Source organism: Pleurodeles waltl, chromosome 4_2, assembly GCF_031143425.1.
Source record: "Pleurodeles waltl isolate 20211129_DDA chromosome 4_2, aPleWal1.hap1.20221129, whole genome shotgun sequence".
NCBI lineage: Eukaryota > Metazoa > Chordata > Amphibia > Caudata > Salamandridae > Pleurodeles > Pleurodeles waltl.
In genome coordinates, this window is record NC_090443.1 from 370238124 (window position 1) to 370254204 (window position 16081).

At 42.1% G+C, this 16081-nt stretch overlaps 1 protein-coding gene across 1 annotated transcript in view; it reads left to right on the plus strand.

Annotated features, from left to right (window-relative positions):
- ABCD3 (ATP binding cassette subfamily D member 3) overlaps positions 1-16081 on the plus strand; it is a 217195-nt gene that overhangs the window by 59531 nt on the left and 141583 nt on the right. The window contains exon 2 of the mRNA XM_069231477.1: positions 15326-15365. Coding sequence (XP_069087578.1) covers positions 15326-15365 — 40 coding nt within the window. The remainder of the gene's footprint in view (positions 1-15325; positions 15366-16081) is intronic.

A 16081-nucleotide genomic window follows, 5' to 3' on the forward strand; every position in this document is an offset into this window, starting at 1 on the left:
CTGTTGTACCAAATTAAAATAAATTGAAAGTGAAAAAGGTCACATAGGAATATGTGTCCAAAATACAAGGAAATTGAGAGAAAATAAAATGTTTGAAAGAAGTTGCTCCTGCTTTCTGTTCATCATTGGTCTTAGGTTTATTGTGTGCCCATCCACATACATTGTTTCAAGAACAATATCTACGAACTTAATAAGAATCCACTGTCTTCAAGATACATCACAGAATAGCACAAAGAGGAAACTATTCGGCTCTGAACAACCTATCAGCTTCCACATTAATTCCTAAAATTGTGAACTCTGCAGTCATTCTGTGCTTTAACTTCAAGAAACTGTGTTATAAATTGGGCGTACTGTCACTGTTTGCCCAACAGCATACCTCTAACTAGGTGTTCTGGGTACAAACCAATGCAGTGCATACTAGGGCAGCTGCAAACTCTCAACCTTCCCCACCCTGAAGGCAGTTTTAGTGAACAGTGGACCGATTAATTGAAGCAGCTTATCTGTATTTCACAGCGCTGGTGGCACCCAGACTGCTTCTGAAAGGGGAGCAGACACCCCTTGCAGTGACAGCACCCACCTGCAGAGGGGTCTTCTTATCCCTCTAGTAGAGGTTTCCCTAAGGGAGTGAACTGATTCTGCACCTCCTGACCAGGGACGGCTCCTCTGTCAGGGCGGAGGAGCGTCGCCCCCCCAGTCAGCAGTGGCAGCTGCAAATAAACTGAGTTTCTTATTGTTTTCTTGTAAAGGGGTGGGGCCATGGGGGTGACGAGCAGGGAGGAGGAGCACACAGCACTCCCCTCCTCAAAGCGCAAGTGTGTTTGGCCAGGCCATCTCGTACTGGCCAAACACACATGCGTAGTAGGCTCTCTCCAGCCCAGCAACACAGTTGCCTGGCTGGAGAGCCTTCACAGGATCCCAGCTGGCAGGGTGCTTCCAGCCAATCCTGACGCTGCTCTTAGCAGCGTCAGGGTTGGCCGCAGGGTAGGCTGGGAGCCTGTGCCTGCAGCCTGTGATGGAGAGGCAGCGCAGCGGCGACTGAACGTAAGTGTTTTAAATTTTTTTTTAATTAATGTGTATCCCCCCCCCACCCGTGTGCCGCCCCACCCCTTTTGCGCCTCTCGAGCCGCAACTGCTCCTGACTGTCTCTTTGCCTCTTTTTCTATGTCCATAATACAGTGAGGGCACAATGGGAATGTTTCCCTCATTAGCATTGGGCCACGCTTGCGTGGTAATGAGGGATCCTCCATTTAGAATCACGTCAGAGCTGTGTTTGCACCAGCCCAATCTGTATTGCTGAAGGGGCTGTGCAAGTGTCTGCAGCCGCTTTTGTAATATCAAGGGTGCCCGGGGGTTGGGGGCTCAGAAAGCAGATGCGCACACCTGTTGCACCCTTGGGGCACTTTTTTTTTTTGTAATCCAGTCCAAGCTGTACATGCTTTTATATTTGCACTACTATGACAAATCACATACGGTAACTCAATCGTATGTATGTCGGAGTTCTTATCATTCTGTCAGTGTTTTTTCTGTTGATCACCAAATAGTTGCTCATCCAAAAAGTTCAGTTGTGATTTTAAAGGGAGAAGTCATATTTTGGGACCCTGCTTCCAGAACTAGAGTCCATATTGCAAAAACATTGTCATGGAAGACATTTTGTGGAGGGTGGTCTGTCAAATGGCACCAAAATTACTTGCACTACACGGTTTGTATTCCCTACGGAGTAACTAATCTAAGCATAGCCACTAATGCTTGCATTGTTGCCAATTCTGCAATATAATTTTCATTTGAATCAAAAAGAAAAGGCAGCACATCTGTACTGAAAAATAATTAATTTCTTCTTTTAATTAAATCTTTTTATTAATTGTAATAAAAAAAATGCCTAATCAAAGTACAGAATAACACACATAGAGAAACACTTTTGCCTCTGAAATATTACTTTTCTGCCATAGTATTTTATATTGGCCATGTTACCAGTCTGGTTTATAATGTACTAGGCAGGATAACCAGGCTCAACCAACAACATAAATAATTTGGTGCCAGATGTACTAACATTGGGAATAGCGATTTTCAAAATGCATTTTTCCTTGGATCGCAATAAGGAAAGTGCCATTCATAATGTATGAAACTTTTATTTTTAAAGTAATGATTCCTAGTGGCTCTCAAATCGACTTACCTTATGAATATTCATGAGGTAGGTCACAGTATGCAGCCTATTATGAATGATATCGTCACTGGGATGGTGGGTTGCTGGGATCAGCAGACCACCATGTCTGTGACTGTCTTTAAATAAAGGTAAGGGGGGTGGGTGTAGGTGTGTGTGTGTGTGGGTGTTTATTTTTTAAATTCAGTCCATTTTCCATGAGAGAAAACCATTTGCATCTAAAAAAAAAAAAAAATGAAACGTTTAACTTTCATTTTTTTAAGAGTAGGACCTCTGCCTGCTCTTTAAACATATATATATATATATATATATATATATATATATATATATATATATATATATTTTTTTTTAACATTCCCAAACGTCCCCTGGGGACGCCATTCTCATTTGCGAATGGGTTACCACCAGTTTTAAATTGGTGGTAAAATAATAATGTTTTGCAACCTGAATTTGGTTGCAAAACATTAATACATACTAATATGATTCAGTATTTGGAAGGGGCGTCCTGAACACACCTCTTCCAAATACCGAATCGGAAACCCAAATTGTGATTCTGTAGAAAACACAGTTTGGTGTTTGTACATTAAAGAAAACCATGTTTGTGGTCGCAAACAGACTGATTCTGCACACTGGGCCTTTTGTGACTTCAAAAAGCTTAGTGCATTTGGCCGAAAGTTAACATCATTGTGCTGTAGCCCACCCAAAATCTGATATGGTTAAATCCTGATTTCTATCATGTAATGCATTTCAGTATTAATTACTTACATTTACATGCAAAGGTAGAGCAGGAAAGTAGGGGTCCTCGTCATCATGAATTAACTGCTGTCTTTCTGTACAGGAAGTGTTGTACTTGAAAATAATGAACTGTGAATGAAAGTATGAACTTCGTTCCAACCGACACAAGTGAGAGAGAACACACCTTTAGATACACAACTGTTTCTCTGCACCAGTAGCATTTGAAGGGCATCATTAAGATTGAGGAAATAAGCTCAAAGTTGTACTATACAACGGTGTTTGATGTGTGTGTGTGTGTGTGTGGGGGGAGGAGGGGCGAGGGGGGGCGGACGTTGTGAATATCCGTCCAGTTTATTCCAAAATGGCTTCTTCGCACCACTTGTCACCAGTATATTAGCAAGTTGTCTGGAAATATGTTTAACACAGGAGTATCAAGTGTTGTAGCAAGATATTTTTTGCTTGTTCAGTTAGAAAGTATCTATAATATTGCATCTTTAGATTATTCTTTCCTCCATTCTTTTTCAACCATCACAGGCACACTGTGATCATGAAAAAAAGCAATTTGATAAACGTCTGACTCATCTAAGTCACATTCTCGAATTTCCAGAGGCATTCTTAATAAGAAATCAGCCATGACATTACTTTTCACAGTGACATAATCAGTCTTGTAAATGAAATCCTATAACCTCATGAGCATACCTTGTGTTGCTAACCACTTACCTAAAGGCTTGTGGTCATTGAGACTGTATCGAATACCAGGCAAAAAGTGGGGGCTAACCATGACAAAAGAGTCCCTTTCTCACAGAGTTGTTTGTGCCCAGTGCCCCTGTTAACCAGGTTCCCTGGGCCAGACCTCTTTCCCTAAAGCTGTTGTGATGCATTGGCACAATTGGCAATATCTTTAGCTAGTCCCCAGTAAATGGTACTTGGATACAGAGGGCATGGGGTACTAAGGGTAGGCCCCTGATGGCATCAGCACAGATTATGTCACCCTCTAGGGCCATGAATCCAGAAGCACCCAGCACTGCCATTGCAGGCTGAGTGTTCTGATGCAGTCCTAAAATGCAGACTTGACAGGGCACACAGCCTGTGTGCCCTGTCCCCTACAAACTGCATGCAATATTTGTAAGTCACCCCTCTGGCAGGCCTTCCAGCTCTAAGGCAGGCTGCACTTTACTGTATGTATGGGCATAGATGCATGAGCGGTATGCCCCTACTGTGTCCTTACCAACCCTGGGAAAAAGTAAGTGAACAGAGCAGCCATTTTAAATGCATGTGCTGGACAGTGGTCAGTATGAGTTTCACAGCTACATGATGGCTACTCTGAACCCTGGGGTGTTTGGTAACAAACAACTCAGAATGATCAAGCCAAGAAGGGACCAGTGTTGGATTTATTACAAAATTCACCCAGTGGGCACCTTAAAGGTGCTCCCTGAAAAAGCTAACTACCCTGGCATGGTTGCTGACCGGTCACAACCAGCCTGCTACCACCAGACAAGATTCTGGAACCCTGGGGAGAGAGATGCTGCTCTTTGGGTCCCAGGACAAAGCCCTTCCTGGGTAAAGGTGCAAAGACCCACTCACTCAGAAATGTGCACTTCCCTACTAGTGAGCTTAGAAGGGCTTACCACTCTTAAAACTCAACCACCAAGCCTACTGCTAGCAGCAGATGGCTGCCCCCTGAACAACTACCCACTTTTGGCAGAAGCAACAACGGGAAAACACACAAAGGACAGGAGGAGTGGTCAGCTCCAGCTTGCACCACCCCTAATGTGTTGCATGTGAGGTGACCCCCCTCCATTTCATTTTCCTCCATCTTGCATGGAAGGAAACTAGCCAATCAGATGTAGGGAAAGTGACCTCTGCCCACAGGAAATGGTCACTTAGTGGGTGTAGCCACCCTAAGGTAAATGACCCATTGGTCACTCCTAGGTACTCCCCTGAACGCCCACCAAATACCGTATTTAATGGGCATCCCCAGACCAGATAATCAGACTCCAAGGACAAAAGAAGACCAGCAACACGGAAGACCCAAGGCTCGAGATCTGAAGTCCTGATGCACCAAGAAAAAGGCGCCAAACCCTGCCTGCTGCACCCAGGGCTCAACAATCGCTGTTGAGGGGTTGCTTGGACGTAGGTCGGACTCTACAAACCCTCCAGATGACCTCCGCACTTCAAAAATCGCCAAAGATCTCCCTCCAGAGTGAAGGCATTACTCTCCTGCAACAGAGACCAAAGATCCAGTGAAGGCCACTTAACAGACCGGCGTCTGACTAAGGAACCAGATGCCGCAGCTGGACCAAACTCCACCCGACGTCCATGAGGACAAACCCTGCAAGTGAGTTAAGTTTGGTGGCGCTGTGCTCTCCAGTGGCCAAACCGTGCAATAGCCACAGGTACTGGTCACCTAACGTCAGACACCTAGGAGGACAGTCCACTCCAGACTGTAAAAAGACCAGGAGGAAGCCCCAGTCGAGGGACTTCAGAAACCACCAGGACCTCCCACCAGAGTGCTCCTGTTGACCTGCAAGCGACCCTCAAAGTGACCTACTTCCTGCGTCTAAGGGCACCTTTGCACACAGTTTCTGGCTCACCGATTCGCTCTGCACCTGGCCGCCAAGTGCCCTGCACCGAAGAACCAGCTGTGCCGTAAAGATCCCCCACCCCTTGCGACTTTGACACTTCGAGAGCCCACCTGACTTACCTTTAAGTCCACCTGTGAAGTGCTTTTCCAAGTGGTCCTCCGAAGTGGCCTGGCACCAGCTCTAACAACTTTCTGCTGGTGCTCATGCCAAAACCGGGAACCGCCCGAACATCTCCAGCTTTTCCATAGTGCCCACCGACGACCTCAACTTACCTGCAAAAGGAGACATTGGTAAACACATTGAATGATTTTATATGCATTTTTAAAATATTTCTCCATTGAGTCCTATGGTGCGTAACTACGCACAAAGACTATTTTTGCTATAACTTTAAAAATTCATAACTTGAAAAGTACTTACCCGATTTTGATGATCTTGGTCTTAAAAGTTTTCTAAAAATTTGAAGAAGTTTTGTAAGTTGGTCTGGAGTTATTCTTTTGAGTGTGTGGTTTTATTTATTGATACTGTGAGCACAACAAATGCTTTGCACTTCTCCAAGATTAGCCTAACTGCTCGAACAAGCTACCATAAAAATTAGAGCACTAGGTGGTCTAGTTTTTACCTCTTTAAACAAACGAGTGGTTACCCGGACCCTCTATGTAGTGTGCAAAGCTAGGCACACTGTTCAGAGGGCAGGTCTCCTACAGTCACTCCTCTCAATGCATGGTATTCCTCCACACAAAAGATCTAACATTTTCTTGAGCCCGACACTAGCAAAGGTTTATTTTTCAGTGTCGGAGAAACTTTTTTTTCTATGGGTGAACATACCCTTGAAGTGAATGCCATAATTACGTCCTTGCCCATAGCTTCACGTTGTGTCAAAACACCCTCCAAACGTTTGTTGCTAGCATCCGTAGTGATCGCATTCCCCAATTTGGGATCAAAACCTTTCAATGCAGGTGCCTTAACAAATCCATTCTTAATCTCTTTAAACTCTTTATAACATAGCAATGACCAAACAAACTTGGTCTTGTTTTTTAAGAGTTGCCCAGTGTTCTAAATCTTATTTGCAGATACCTTCACAAATTTGGCGCAAAATTCCACAAGACCCAGAAATGATCCCCCTTTCTTTGTTTGAATGCACAGGGGGATTCTGAATAGCTTCCACTAATGCAGTTTTAGGAGTGAATCCATGCTCATTCAAAAGATGGCCCAAGTATGTCACCGATTTGAACAGCAAGTTTACATTGTGAATATTCAACCATTACATCTCTTAATTCCAGGGTATTCAAAACAGCCTCCAGGATTTCATCATATTTCTCCCTGTCTTTGAAAATAAATACGGATATCATCTTGAAAGCATTTGACGTTATTAATGTTCCCAAACAATTGATTTATCAATGTCTGAAAAAGTACAGCAGTGGTCGCCAAACTAAAAGGCATCCTCTTAAACTAATAACACCTTATGGGAGTAATAAAAGGTATACATTTCTTACTGTCCTCGTGTAATCAAAACCGTTGGCATGCGGCAGATAAATGAGTAGTGGAGATCCATTAGTTGAAGCCAACATTTCTGTAATTCTAGGCAGTTGAGGCTAAAACACCCTAATATTATTGTTCAAATAACACAACTCAATACAGAGTCCAATTCTCCCATTACTCCCTCTTGTACAGCCACTGGGGAAATCAACTCTGACTATTCTATGGCTTCAATTGTATCAGCGGTAAGCAGTTTTTCAACTTATTTCTTTACTTCGTCCATCAAAAGAATGGGAATGTTCCTAACTCTGTTAATCTTTGGACAAACTTTTTTCTTTTTTTTAATAAACAATTTGGTGTACAAACTATGTAAGCTTACCAATCCACACAAAAACATTGGGGTCTGTACCCCAGCATATCAATTATATCACCCGGGAACCGCCTCTGGATGAATATCAGATTTGAAAAAATTTTCTCCAATGTATCTCCCGACTCCTATCTTCCACATTTCCTCTTTCATGATCGTATACAGTGAACCCGAGTCAGCATACATTTGAGCCCTCACACCACCAATACACATCAGACACACAGGTTTCCTTCTTAACTTCTCATCACCTTTGTTCACATTAAAAACAAGTGAATCCTTGAATACAAAAATGTTATTAACACAAGCCTCTTCATCCGAATTTCCCTCATCCATATATTTAACCTTGAAGTACTTCCTCTTTCTACAAACCATTTCAAAGTGCCCCACAAGACCACAAGAAGTACACTTCTGCTTAACAGCAGGACATGACTTGCTGTAACACTAGGTCTCAATCACTGTTAAAACAGTAGCACCTTAGCCCCTCCCTGGAAAACTCTTTTCCTTTGGACTTATTCTTAATGAGTTTATCTTTACCTTTGTTCTTCAACTCCACTCCACGTAATTACGCCTTTACAACTTTGTAAAAAAGGCGGTGTGGGGATCTAGCTTAGAAGTGTGTGCGTGGGTGGTTGGGTGGAGGTGATAGAATGTTGGGGTATTGTGATGTATAAGAGTAGAAGATATTTATTTGAAAGGGGATCAGGCATTTGCTGTTAGCCTGAGTCCCTGCCGGTCCGAATACAATGATGCTCCTAATAAAAACAGAATTCGGATTACTCGCCAAGTGGTGCATCTTTTTATTGGTGTTGAGAGGACTTGTAGGGTCCTATCATGTTGGAAACTTGCCTTCTTCGTTTCTGGAGTTTCGGCAGCAGTGTGCAGAATGGGAATCTTCTTGTGATTTGCAGTCCTCTGTGTATGTGTGGGCTTCTCTCTTCAAGAGTTTGACTTTTCCTGTTGAGTCCAGACGCTGGTGGGGTGCTGACACTGTTAGGTGCCACTACTGCTATTTGCTTTGTTTTCTCCGAGGCTCTTCTTAGTGACGTCATTGTGGAGACATTCCTGTCCGAGTCTTTGCTTGACTGTGTTCTGCCACCGTAATGGAGGGAGCAGCACGCAACATGCCTGACTTCTCTGCGTCTCGAGGCATCTTAATGTCAGGAGACATTATTTGTCAGTGCTTGAAGGACACATCAACAGTAGGCATTGACGTTAGTGCCTAGTGTCAGGAGATGTTAACAGGCAGCATTGAATGACCATGTTCCACACACTACTAGACGTTGCACGCAACAAGCCTGACCTGCCCATATCTTCGTCTGTGTTTGCACTGGTCGGCAGACCATGACACCATTCCCGGATCGTATTATTGTAGATGAAGGCGCAGTACGTACCATACTTGGGTTTGTTTAATTCTGCATTTGCAATTAAGGCAGACATCATAAAGGTCTGCATCTTCAGCTTGTACTGAGCCTCCGTTGAGGAGTATCAGCGATGCACACACCTGTAAGTACAATTATAATTATTAAAGAGGCTTCGACTGGATCAGTGACGCATACAGCTGTCAGCGTTTATGCGCACACCTATAACGCATACTTTGGCATTTGTTTTGCTGTGTGTATTCATAGGACTGGGAGCACTTCATTAATTTATAGAGGAGGTGTCAACGTGCACATGGTTGTGCGTTCATTGGCATTGTGGTGGTGTGGTAATATATAGGGTGATGCACCACCATAGGCTGTGTACAAAACAAACATTAGCACGGTATAAGTGATGCAGAACTCAAAATAAGGCACTATGTATATACAGAACATTTTGTTTTCTTAGCCATTAATGTATAGCATAGAGAAAACGCCCAGAAAAATGTTATGTACCATTATAAATCTTTCTTGAGGAAATTTAGCAGGTATAACAGGACTTTCTAAAAAGACATAGTACCTCTGCCCGCATTTATTCCCAGTTCTGACCATCCTAACATTGATTTAGAACAATGGAAGGAGGGTTTTGAGGCTTATATGGAAGCCATAGATGGCAACGATTTTACACACAAGAAAAAGTATGCCTCATTGAGGCATTGCCTTAGCCCACAGGGAATAAAGATTCTAAATGACTTACAGCATCAGATTGTGTTGGGAGATGGAGATGTGGAGTATGAATATGAATCCACCTTCAAGATGCTTGACGCAAGATTTAAATATCATAAGAGTGTAATTTTGGAGAATCACACGTTCTGTAGAAGGTATCAGTCAGATAGAAAGTTTTGTGGGGGCATTAAGGGCATTAGCTTCCACTTGTGAATATAAGGAATTTGAGGACAAATTGATTGGAGAACATGTTGTTGAGCACACAAACAATAGGAAGGCTCAGCAGGTTTTGCTCACAATGCCAAACTTAACTTTGAACAAGACTGTGAAATTAGCAGCTGGTACAGGGAATACTGCATCATATATGGCACAAATGCCGGTTTCCCATGATTCTAAAGAATAGGTTGCAGATGTGTCAATCAACAGTGCAGGCAGATCCAACAAAAGTCAAAAGGAATCGAAAAAGAAAAGGCCCTTAATGTGTTATAGATCTGGTAGTCTAACTAATGTGTGCAACTCACGTTCTTGCTGTGTCACAGAAAATATGTGTTATAAAAAAAATTAAAAAAAGGGGGCATTTTGCCAAGGTTTATAAATGCAAAGAAATCAATGGGCATGCCAGGAATGTGTTATAAAAAAAGGGGGCATTTTGCCAAGGTTTATAAATGCAAAGAAATCAATGGGCATGCCATGTTGATGGTGCAATGCCAAACATAATGCCGGACTTTGGGTCACCATTTCCACTGATTTGGTGGATTCATCACCCCCCCTCCCCCCCCACCAGATCGTTCGGAACCAACGCCTCGCCACCGGTGCCACCTCACCTCCCCTGCAACCGTAAGGAACCAACGCCTCACCTCCCCAGTAGCAGTAAGAAACTGTCGCCTCACCGGTTCCTGCGATGCCTACCCCCCCCTGACTCCGTGCAACATCTTTGTTTAATCATTTTCAAAGGTGCTTTACTTGGGGTCCGTGCAACTCTGTGACCTGCCTGCACTCCCTCATGAGTGGCGTTTGACTGTTGGGAACGACTCCGTCAAGACGTCATGATAGCCCCAGTTGTAGCTATCCTGTTTCTAAGCTCTATACTGAAGTTTAATCTTTGAAAATTCTTATCTTTGCTTGTGTATGTTGGATGTTTGTCATTTTGGGCTTGTTTTAATCAGATAAATATTGGCTATTTTTCTAAACTGGTGTGGAGTGTTTTTTTTTTTTTTTCACTGTGTTACTGTGTGTATGTACAAATACTTTACACATTGCCTCTGAGATAACCCTGACTGCCAGAGCCAAGCTACTAAAGGGGGGAGCAGGGGCTATCTAAGGTGTGTGACTCCCTTACCCTGACTAGAGTGAGGGTCCCTATTTGGACAGGGTACAACCCACTGCCAGCTAAAGACCCCATTTCGAACAGATGCTTACAGACATATGAGCTCTGAGTTGTCAATCTTGAAGGGTGTACTTTGAAGAGCTGATTAAGGAAAGAAGATTTCCACTCAAACCATTTCATGAAAGGTATACCCCTAGGTGGCCAAAACGCTTGAGGGGGAACAACAAGAAGTTATGGGAACTCTATGACTAATGCATGTGGAACGACCAAAAGTACGAAGAGGAATAGTTCACAGAAGTTCCACAGTACTGACGTAGGCTAAAATAAACTGGGGACAGTCTCAAAAGATGGAAAGATCAGTCTTCCAACATCATTGCAATTCAAATGAAGGCAAACCATCAATCCCATGCATTAAATTCAGTGTAAGAAAGTACAGCGTGAATTCTCCCTGGATAACACTGTACCACCTTGTAAGCCCAATCCAATATGGCAGCATGTAGGTTCATGTCAGGCGGCCATCAAAAGTGAGCGCACCATGTGCTCTCGCTGCGGAATCCTTCAGTGATTGAGAGCACAGGGGAACACGCAGACAGACCTGCACATAAAATGTTTGCGTTACCAGCTCACCACAGAATGCTTCTGGAGGCAAAAAATGCTGCCAGATTATTATTATTATTATTATTATTATTATTATTATTATTATTATTATTATTAGTACTGTCACTGTCTAACTGGCAACGCGTTGGGCTTACCTGTTAGCCAATATAGATCAGGATCCTTAGAAGTCACACCACGTGGGCATGAGAATAGTGTCAATAAGTTGAGGTGATGATACTTTAACAGCAGACAATTCTCCGTGATCCAGTAAAGTTGCACCCTTCCACAGGATAAGTCGTGTGGTCTGATGGTTTTCCAGAAGTTGTTGCCAAAATTGTAAAATAATACCCAGGAGCAGCAGTCTTCTTTTAAGCCTTATTTTTGCACTGGAACACCAAATATAAGCGCAACGACATCCTGAACTTCTCTTCCAGTTTCCGCTTCTTCAACAACTCCCACCAAAGTTCCACAGTCTAGAACACTAGGAGGATGTCTACAAGCATGGCAGTACATTATAAAAATATAGAACAATATATGTAAAACAGCGCAACATTATAATCAATACATAACATTGGGCTGCACACATTGGAAGAAAGGCATTTGGAGAACCACAGATTTGTCACCGAGTTTGCATGGAGTTAGAGGGGCCTACCCATTTCAGACCAAACCCAAATCAGCACATAAACAGATATTATAAAGATGCGCATTTCCTAACACCAAACTATTGTAACAGCATGAATTAGAATAATCATATTTGTAAAACCACTGGCAAAGAAAAATAAACCAAAGATAAAAGAACAACAATTCCAAACGTATAAGTTAGTGAGAATCCTAGCCTATATTTGGTTCTCAGATTTGCAGAGATATGCAAGTCTTCCAGCATACCTCGCTACTGTCAATGTGGCTGTGCCACTGGCTTATTAGTGAAAAAGGTCTTGGGACAAGCATGGTTCCGAGGTATGTAGATGATCTTTCCACCTCATTGGCAGACGCATGGTTTTATCATCTTTGATTGGATACGGTGATGCCTGGTGAGAATGGTATCATAGTCTGTAGCTGGGTGCAGGTGCTTGGTGTCCTGTTGTAGTAACCCTTTTCTGGGTGTGGTCGCTTAGTGACCTGCTGCTGAGCAAGTTGGCATAGCCATCAGACATCGTCGGGTGTTTCAGTTGAAACTCTGAATAAAAACTTTAATAAATCTCCTTCGTTTTCATTCTCTTCCCTCTTTCCCCATCTCTTTTCACCAGTCCTGGGTTTTATCTCCTTGTCCAGTAAGCAGGCAGCTGTGAAGACTTCCTGACTACTGTTTCTTTGATAAAATATTTGTTTTTGTACAGCTTGTGATCCTGATACAGTGTTATATATGTATCTGAGAAGCTTTCATGGCGAAAGTTAATGCTGTATGAATGAAGCTTTCAGCCCTGTTTTGCCTATACCATATCTTTGTGCGAGTGTCTTGTGCTTCAGCACTTTATGCAGCATCTTTTACGAGTAAATTTTATGTTGCTGCCTCTCGTACTCGACTTGATTTTCCCTCTGTTAAGCGTGCTTTTCTGGTTACTGTTAGTGAGCTTAGTTCAGGAGGATGCAGCTAGCACTCTATTTTTGTGTGGGAGTCAAGCGTGAAATGCCACTTGCAGTGCTGTTACCTATTGCCAAGTGTAAATTACAACAATAGCAACTCTCCTATCTAGTATACAAAAAAAGGACCATGATTATACAATACAAATAGAATAAAAACTCAACCTTTATTATATATCAAAAGTAGAACAAACAACAAATATATCACATATATTCAGAATCATATTAATAAGTAACAACACAACATAGACTCACACCAACCACAATCAAGACAACATATAAACAACAGACTGAATCAAGAACAGACATATAATAACGCAACAAATATCATATATATATATATATATATATATATATATATATATATTCCTGAAAATACAATCTAATTGACGAAAAAGATATCGAAATGAATGTCCTTAATTATATGTGGCAGTTATACCTATATTCACCACCTAAATCGTATGCTTTGATGTCACAAGTCTCTAATAGATCTTCAAAATGTGTATCCAAATCTCGACGTTTGGCATAAGGTTGCGTTAATCCTTTAGCAAACAAACAGTTCTTGATTCTTGAGACAGCATGGATTCACGATGTTATATTTTCATAAGCCAAATTAAATACAAGCACAACTTCGGTACTGCTCACCTATTGTCAAGTGTGCCTCCTTAAAGCTTTTTGGAGATTTCACCCACTCTCTACCTAATTCTTCCTAATATTTTATCACTTTAATATTTTGTATAATATACATGTTATATTTTCAGCATCTTGTTTCTTTAGGATCTGGGGCCATATTACCGGCAGGGTGAACACCTGAAGTGGGCTTCCTTTTAATAAATTGGATGAAGATCAATGTGATTAGTATGGAAGGGCTGATTTTTAGGGTCGAGCACACAAGTGCTCCACCCCTTTTGTAATCTCTCTTTGATCCGTTAACCACAGCCATGTCACACGTGTCACTCATTGGTTTGTGGGCTTACCTTTTAAAATACGCTTGATTTAATTAGTGAAAGGCATGCATACGTCATGCCTTTTCTGGTGTTTAGCCCTCCTCGAGCGCACTGGCCAACTACTGAAAACATACAAGGCTCCATGTTTTCAGCCTGGTTTCTGCACTACTTTGTCTTTTTATTTTTCACCCAGCACGACCATGCTGGGTTTTATATAGCGCGATTGTTTGTTTTTTTGTTTTTCAAGTTCAGCCCAATCGCGCTGGTTTTTACATAGCGCGATCGCCTCTGTTTTTTTCTTTCATTTTATGTTGCAAGAAAAGTCCGGTTAGGAGTTTACAGCGCTAATAGCACTAACTCAAGCAAATGTGAGCCCTGATGCATTGCAAATGCAGCTACCATGAGCTCTGCATGCAGAAAATTCCTGAAAGGCCTGGTACAATGGGAGAATGCTCCAGTGGCTTGGGCGATGGTATGAGAAGGTTTTCCATATATCCTCTAGTGCAGGGGTCTTCAAACTAAGGGGCGGGCCCATCTAGGGGAGCCTCAGTTGATCCTTGGGGGGGTGAGGGGGGCATGCCAGGCTCTTGCCAAAAGAAGCCTTATACTTACACCAGTGTTTTGTTTTAGTGAGTGGCAGTTAGCCACTCTGTAATGAGCCATCACTTGTATCTTATGTCATTTATATCCTGGCTGGGAAGAGGTGTCAAAAGGTAAGGGATTCCAAATACTCTTCAAACCCCTCACATCCATTTGTAATAATCACACTGGATCCTTTTACATGTTCGTAAGTCTGCCTGAACAGGATAATATGTCTGGCAATCACGTATTTGATTGCAATTTTAAATCGGTAACAGAACTTAACTGCAATGTTTAAATAAGTCTAGACATATTTAAACATTGCCAGTTTAATAAAATAATTGTGAAAAAATTTGAGGGGGTCCCCAATGATTTTTTTTTTTTTTTTCACGAGGAGGAGCGCAGCATTAAATAGTTTGAAGACCACTGCTCTAGTGTGTGAAAGGGAAGTGCAAGCTTAATTTGAATTCAGATCTCGGCATCTGTGCTTAGATTGCCACCAAATATCACAACTGTGCAATGTGATGTATACCGCCCCTGCAGTGACACAACTTTCCCTTTGCACCTCAGCAGCCATGCCCAGAAGTTACTTTGATGCTTCTGAATAACCAGTTTCCAACACTTCACCATAGGTTATGCTACAAGTGCTTTCGAAGGAAAGGGAGATTGTCTCCATCATAATTCAGTATGTAGACTGTCAAGTGTGAGTATCATCGTTAGTCTCTGACTTGTCCAAAACTCCGTTACACACCGTAAACAAATGCTCGTCACTAACAAAATATCCAGACTAACTTCCTTTTTCTACCACCAATTTACATGTCGAATTTTCTAAAGAAAGAGCACCAGGTTTTGTTGTGTACATGAAGTAAAATTGGATTTCTTTTCTCTTCAGTAAGAAAAACGAGAAGTCATCATTAATACTGAACAACGAGGTAATTGTTTTTATACTGCCTGTATAATTAAATGAATGTTATGCTGTCTGTTAAATTTAATGCACAACGCGTTTTGATGTTTCTTCTGAGGCATCTGTAGTGCTTGCTCGTGCTTGTGATTGAGCACTGCTATAGATGTTGAGTTCGTAGAGCACTATTGAGGAAATGCTAGCCTCCTGATCTTAAAAATCATCCTCGTATGGATCGGTCATGCATTCTTTATTCCCTGTGACTCAGTACTGTGCTCTGATTTGTTGTAAGGTGCCCCTGGCAAAGCTTGTGCTCAGACATGGCCAAAGGCTTGACATGGGGGTATAGATACCCCTAAAAGCCTTCACCTGTAGCTAGGTGGAGGTGAAAGAACGGTACAAACTTGTAACCTTTAATAGGTGGGTATTTGCTGACTTATCTAAGGTTGAACTCTGGTGCAATGAACTTGCAAGTAATGGATGTATAAGTTGAGTAATTCTCATATTCTTTGAGTTTACCGAAATCCTAATTTGTGTCCCCACCTTGAAAGATCATTGAAAGTATTCATAAATGCTGTGAATCTGTGCTCAGTGAAGTTCAAACTGAAGTGTTGATGTTCGCAGCATTTGATGGGGTTGTGGCAGCACGATCTGACCGTGGTGTACAGCTTCTTCGTTATGGGATTGATTCTTCATTTTCAATACATATTGATGAGAAGTATTGTAGAGCTTATGTGTGTCCACTTG